General features: G+C 53.4%; 1 protein-coding gene across 5 annotated transcripts in view; it reads left to right on the top strand.

The window, feature by feature from the left end:
* The first annotated feature begins 246 nt into the window (after positions 1-246).
* Positions 247-7,024, top strand: part of BTBD2 (BTB domain containing 2) — a 37,656-nt gene continuing 30,878 nt past the window's right edge. For 2 of the 5 annotated variants that reach the window (XM_089774979.1, XM_075903216.2), the window contains exon 1: positions 247-674. In XM_089774979.1, the coding sequence (XP_089631105.1) occupies positions 271-674 (404 nt within the window). In that variant the 5' untranslated portion in view covers positions 247-270. Of the gene's footprint in view, positions 716-6,467; positions 6,618-7,024 lie in introns of those variants that run through there. The other 3 variants (XM_075903217.2, XM_075903213.2, XM_014576478.4) reach the window with 3 other exon arrangements.

Genomic DNA, 7,024 nt, shown 5'->3' with positions numbered 1-7,024 from the left:
CCACCCTCCTCATGCCCTGCACCCCCACGCACCCCACCCTCCATCTCCCCACCCTCCTCATGCCCTGCACCCCCACGCACCCCACCCTCCATCTCCCACCCTCCTCATGCCCTGCACCCCCACGCACCCCACCCTCCATCTCCCCACCCTCCTCATGGCCACCACTGCCCCCCCCGGCCTCAACCCTGCCATACCCCCCCACCCCTACCTGCCCCCCAACGCCCCCACGCCCCGCCCCGCCCCCTGCGCGCGCCGCCGCGCCCGAGCCCCATGCGCCGCTGCTGCCCGGCCTTGTGCCTCAGCCGCCGCAGCGCCCCCGCCCCGCGCCCGCCGCCGCGCCGCCCTGCCCCGCCCGCGCCTCCTGCGCACAAGATGGCGGCCGGCGGGAGCGGCGGGGGCCCCGGGGGCCTCTCCTCCTCCGGCCCGCAGCCGCCGCCCCCCCGGGCAACGGCGCCGCCTGCGCCGCCCCCGCGCCCGCCCCCGCCGCGCCGCCGGGCCTCACCTACAACCAGTGCGGGGCCGGCAACCCCGCGGCGGCGGCCGGGGCGGCGGGGCCCGGGGGCGGGGCGCTGCCGCGCGAGCCCGTGTACAACTGGCAGGCCACCAAGCCCACGGTGCAGGAGCGATTCGCCTTCCTCTTCAACAACGAGGTGCTCAGCGACGTGCACTTCCTGGTGGGCAAGGGCCGCGGCTCGCAGCGCATCCCGGCCCACAGGTGGGCGAGGGCCGGGGGGGCGGGGACCATCCCCCTCGGGGGGCGCGGGGGGGGACCATCCCCCTCAGGGGCGCGGGGGGCATCCCCCTCGGGGGGCAGGGGGGGGGCGAGGGGCCGGGGGGGCATCCCCCTCAGGGGGCGGGGGGGGGGCAGTCCCCTCAGGGGGCCGGGGACGCGGGGGGGCATCCCCCTCAGGAGCGTGGGGGGCAGCATCCCCCTCAGGTGGGCGAGGGCCGGGGGGGGGCGGGGGGATCCCCTCAGGGGGCGGGGGGGGGGAGGGATCCCCCCCTCAGGTGGGCGGGGGGGGCGGGGAGGGAAGCATCCCCCCTCAGGTGAGCAACGGGAGGGTGTAGGGACTAGGGGGGCGTGGGGCCCCAAGGGGGGAGGGGAGCATCCCCCCTCAGGTGAGCAATGGGGGGGTAGCGACTAGGGGGGTGCCAGGGTGCGGGCTCTTGGGCTGCCTGGGGGAGCGGATGTAGGGCCCAGGGAATGCAGTGGAGCGAACAAGGAGGGGGTGTAGGGCCCGGGAGGGGGGCTATCAGGAGGCCCACGGGAGGGGGGGTAGGGGAGCATCCCAGCCCTCAGGTGAGCAGTGGGACTGGGGTGTGTGTGTGTATGTGGGAGGGGACCAAGGGACGGTGCCAAGGAGGGGGTGTAGGGGAGCATCCCAGCCCACTTGTGGGTAGCCTGAGAGGAAGGAGGCAAAAAGCATACAAGGGGGGGTTGCAGTGGGCCACCCCAGTGTACAAGTAGGGACCACTGAGGTGGGGTGGAGCAGGCATCCCATGCTGGCCCCCACATGGGGCTTGCTGCTCCTCTCGCTGTCCGGGACACCGGTTGAGGTGAGCCATAGGCTGAGCCTCAACCTCCGCCCCTCCGTGGGCTCTGCATAGCAGGGGGCTGCGCTGGTGCTCCCTGCAGCTAGATACCTGGCCCCAGCCTGGACGCAGGTATGGTGAGGCAGGAGAGGGCCGCCCTTCCTTCTGCCATGCCTCTGGGCGGTGTGGTCACCTGCCTGCCCCCCTAGGTCTTCCACACGCCAGGCCTCACCAACACATCCCAGGGTTTGGGCCTCCTGCCTTGAGAGGGCCCAGAGCTGCTTTCCAGGCCTGTGATGGCTGGAGTGGAGGGAGCAGGATGCACTAAGGTGTCAGATCAGCCTGGGAATGCAGGCCCCCAAGTTGTCTCTGTGTGGGGTCTGTGTGGCATGGTGTTAGTGGGGCTCTGCCCTTTAAAGGGGTGCTTGGAATGGCTGCAAAGCAGTTGTGGGTTGGAGAAGCCATAGCCCACTGAGCACACAATCTTGTGTCTCCCTATTGGCACTTCAGGAGCAGAAAGCTGAGTGTAGTGACTCAGGCTTTAGCTGAGGAATCAAGATCTGTAGCTGGGGCTGTTACCCTTTGTTGACTGGGCATTGAACAGGAGTCTGTTCAGTGAGTTACAGACTCATGATGGAACAGCGGTGACAGAAAAGGTAACAATGTTTTTAAGTACATCAGAAGCAGGAAGCCTGCTAAACAACCAGTGGGGCTCCTGGACGATCGAGATACAAAAGGAGCACTTAAAGATGTCCTTGAGGAGAAACTAAATGAATTCTTTGCTTCAGTCTTCACTGGTGAGGATGTTAGGGAGATTCCCAAACCTGACCTGTCGGTGACAAGGACTTGTCACAGATTGAAGTGTCTTAGAGGAGATTTTGGAATTAATTGATAAACTTAATAGTAACAAGTCACCAGGACCAGATGGCATTCACCCAGGAGTTCTGAAAGAACTCACCTGTGAAATTGTGGAACTATTAACTATGGTTTGTAACCTATCCTTTAAATCATCGTCCGTACCCAATGACTGGAAGATAGCCAATGTAATGCTAATATTTAAAAAGGGCTCTAGAGGCGATCCCGGCAATTACAGACCGGTAAGTGTAACATCAGTACCGGGCAAATTAGTTGAAACAATAGTAAAGAATAAAATTGTCAGACACATAGAAGAACATAATTTGTTGGGCAAAAGTCAACACAGTTTCTGTAAAGGGAGATCATGTCTTCCTAATCTATTAATGTACATGGGAGGCTTTAAAAAAAATGCTCATCTCTATTACACAAATCCAGGGGTGGCATGTACAACTTCTTAAAGGTATCCACTTGCTTTTACAACTTGCCTAAAGGTTGAAACACTGGGGTCATGGTGCAGGTCCCCTCTTGAAATATAGGTAGGCTGAACTGCTACAAGCGTGGCAGAAGAGGGCTGTGGCAAGACAGTTAGCTCTTGTGCATGGGCTAGAGTCATCTTTTAATGATGTGTCCAGTTCTTCCAGCATGATGGTGGTTATGGTTAGAGACCTACCAAACTCATGGCCGTGAAAAACAAGTCATGGACCATGAAATTTGGTCTCCCCCCTGTGAAATCTGGTCCTTTGTGTGCTTTTATCCTACAGTTTACATCAGTATTTCTGAATTTGGAGGGCTTGACCCGAAAGTGATTGGCAAGGGGATCACAAGTTTATTTTAGGAGAGTTGCCGTCTTGCCATCCTTCTGCACTTCCTTCAGTGCTAGGTGGCCAGGAGCTATGCTATCATGCCACTCTTACTTACCTCTGTGCTACTTCCTTCAGAGCGGGGCAGCTAGACAGTGGTGGCTGCTGACTGAGGGCCCATCACTGCAGGCAGCCGTGCAGGAGTAAGGGTTGCAGTACCACAGCATGCCACCCTTATGTCGATGCTGCTGCTGGCTGTGGCTCTGCCTTCCGACCTGGGTTCCTGGCCAACAGCTGCCTCTCTCAGGCTACCCAGCTTTGAAGGTAGTCCTGCCTCCAGCAGCAGTACCCCCAACTTCTCTGACAATAACCATGCAACTCCTACAATCACAACACCATGCAATTTCAGATTTAAATAGCTGAAATAATGAAATTTACAAATTTTAAATTCCTATGATTGTGAAATTTATCAAAATGAACCATGAATTTAGTAATGCTTAGGTATAGTATAGACATGTTCCAGAGTTAATATAACTTTTGAGGTTGGCTGTTTAAAAAGAAGCATCTCAAAGGATTTTAATGGAGGTTTTACTGGGGAGGCTTGATGTAAAACTTCAGTTAAATAAAATTCCATTTATGGAGTAGTGTTTAGTTGTTGCCACATTTCTTCAGCTGTCTGGGGAAGGAGGGTCTGAGCACCTGGACCTGGCACAAGCCGGAGCTGGGCTGCCTGCCCGCCTGGCTCCTAATACAGTTTAAATGCAGAGCCGCAGCAGCAGCAGTAGGTCCTGGACCCGCTGCAAGCCAGGACTGAGCCAGGATGCTGGCCTGCCTGCTAAAAATTCACTGGGGTGGGGGAGTGGGAGGGAAATGCGTGTAGTCTGTTGCGCTAACCTATAAGCTTTTGCTTATCGGTTAATTGACTACAGGCAGTCCCCGGGTTACATGGATCCGACTTACATCGGATCCCTACTTACAAACGGGGTGAGGCAACCCCGCAATAGCTGCTTCCCCCCTGCAGACCAGGGAGACGCAAAGCTAGCGCCCCCCCAGCAGACCAGGGAGACGCGGAGCGGCTTTTCTCAGCAGACACCCCAGCTTGAGATTAAAGGACTGAGGGAAGTGAGGTGTGGGAGAATAAAACTGAGCTCTGGAGAAATGTTTGGCTAGAGTTTCCCCTACAATTTGTACCAGTTCCGACTTGCATACAGATTCAACTTAAGAACGAACCTACAGTCCCTATCTTGTACGTAACCCGGGGACTGCCTGTATACTGTTACATCCCTAATTGGGTTAAATATTTTCCTGGACACAGAATATCTGTATGAAAGTTTACAGAAAGTTCACAGATGGATGCGCATGTTAATTTAGCCTTTCATGAAGTTTCTGTGACTTTCTTTACATAATCTCTTAGCTTTTGGTATGTTATATTCCCCAAAATCAGATTCTTGCATCACACATTTTCAGCCTCCCTTAATGTTTACTATGGGGGAAAAAAATCAGGCTTTACTGTTCACTTTCTAAAGCATTTTCATGCTGCTTTTGTCACTTCCAGTAAACTCCTAGGCTAGTTTACACTTATGGCTTCTTGCATGAGAAATATGCAAATGAGGCTGTGTGGAATATCGCCGAACCTCATTTGAATACCTAATAAGCTGCTGTTTTTGCATAAGAGGCTCTTGCGCCCGAAGCAGCTGTCTACACTGCCCCTTCTTGCACAAGAAAAACCCTCTTGTGCAATGCCGTTATTCCTGAAAATAATTGGCATAACGGCATTGCGCAGTAGGGTTTTTCTTGCGCAAGAAGGGGCAGTGTAGACAGCTGTATGTAGATTAGGCTCTGCAATATTCCACGCTTAGCCTCATTTGCATATTTCTTGTGCAAGAAGTCGAGAGTGTAGACATAGCCTATAGTCCCTCACTTTGTTCTTGCTACCAACTCTGTATGCATTGTCGCTTGTGGTGTGAACTCAAATTGTGCCAAATGGTTATTAGTAATGATAGATTAGGACAGTTGGGATCTTTTGTCCCTTTTGACAACAGCCACATATGACACATTTATGTACAAAAATGAATCGGGTCTCTTACAATTTGTGCTTGTGATCTGGCTCCAAAATTATTCCGTGAAATACATTGTACACATTATTGCTTTTAGAGTGCTACAAGACTTACCCAGCATTCCTTGGTCTGGGTGTGGAGAGAGTTGCAGGCCTCCAGCTGGCATTGCCCATCTGGCAAGCGGGGCAGGGGAAAGAGGGGACACACAGGCTGGCCCAGGTGGCACTCTCTGGGCCCATCCCTGGTGTGAATGGGAGGCAGGCTGTGTGGCTTCTCCGGAAGGGGAGGGAGGAGAGGGGAGTGGCAGTGGAGCCAGTAGGGCTTTCCCCCACCAGTCTAGCGCTGAAGCAGAGGGGCGGGGGGAGGGGGGAAAATGTTTTGAGGCAGGAGGGCCTACTGATTGGCATGGTTACAACAAGTTTGCCTGTAAGGATTTTATTAACCTAGGAAGTACTCTGCACAAAAGCATTGTTTAATTTGCTGAAAGGTGCATTTGTATTTTTATTTATTTATTTTATTTATTTTTACAAAAGGGGAAATCTTATCAAGGTTGCTGGGCAGGAAAAGGGTGTCTTTAAAGATACTGCACACACAGAATTCCCACCCTTGTGTCTCCTGCCTTCCGTCTTAGGCTGTGTCCAGACTCCATGCCTCCGTCGACGGAGGCATGTAGATTAGCCAGATCGGAAGAGGGAAATGAAGCCGCGATTAAAATAATCGCGGCTTCATTTAAATTTAAATGGCTGCCCCGATCTGCCGATCAGCTGTTTGTCGGCAGATCGGGAGAGTCTGGACGCGATGCCCCGACAAAGAAGCCTTTCTTCATCGACACAGGTAAGCCTCGTGAAACCAGGTTTACCTGTGTCGATGAAGAAAGGCTTCTTTGTCGGGGCATCGCGTCCAGACTCTCCCGATCTGCCGACAAACAGCTGATCGGCAGATCGGGGCAGCCATTTAAATTTAAATGAAGCCGCGATTATTTTAATCGCGGCTTCATTTCCCTCTTCCGATCTGGCTAATCTACATGCCTCCGTCGACGGAGGCATGGAGTCTGGACACAGCCTTACAGAGAAGCCCCGCCAGGTAGGTGGAGGGGGTTGCTGTAGTGAGCATGCATCAGCCTCAGAGGCTCCAGAACTTTGCAGCTAGTTCCGTTTATGACAATAGTTGGAAAGTGGTTCCAGTCCTGTCAGAGCAGCTGGCTCACCGGCTTCTTCTGTGGAAAGAAAACCTTGATGCAATATGTGCGCTTCAGTGGTCTTCACTTTATTTGAGATGCAGGGCCATTAGATTGCAACCCCTGAGGAAAAGAATGGATGAACTCATCTCTAAATTTTGGAGTACATTTTTCACAACTTCGCTTCTCTAATGCGTATGGCAGGCACCATCACTTCCTATGTGCATGTTTCCTAATCAACCAGAATCACTTATTTTTAAATGTCTGGTTAGCTAGAGTGGCCTGTCAGCAGATGAGCTTGACTTGCATTTACATGAGGAAATTGTAAGGAACAGATTCTCTAGTGGCTCAGTTGTTTTGAGAGAGTACTCCAAATTGATATTCTCCAGGGCAGGGAATGTAGCTTTTTATGTTAATTTCAGTGCAAACTTATGGAACTATGTAAATCAGTGGTTCCCAAATTTTTCAGCATAATGACCCCTTTTTGATTTTTGAGAAACCCTCACGCCTGCCTCCTTCCTCAAGGAAAAACTTGTTGAGCAAAAAAAAGGGGGGGGGGAACTGACTGGGGCCAAAAAACACAAATTGCAGCAAAACTTGGG

The sequence above is a fragment of the Pelodiscus sinensis genome, chromosome 32, assembly GCF_052426305.1.
Source record: "Pelodiscus sinensis isolate ZL-2025 chromosome 32, ASM5242630v1, whole genome shotgun sequence".
NCBI lineage: Eukaryota > Metazoa > Chordata > Testudines > Trionychidae > Pelodiscus > Pelodiscus sinensis.
Note: the sequence above shows the minus strand (reverse complement) of the source record. Positions and strands in the feature narration are given on the sequence as shown.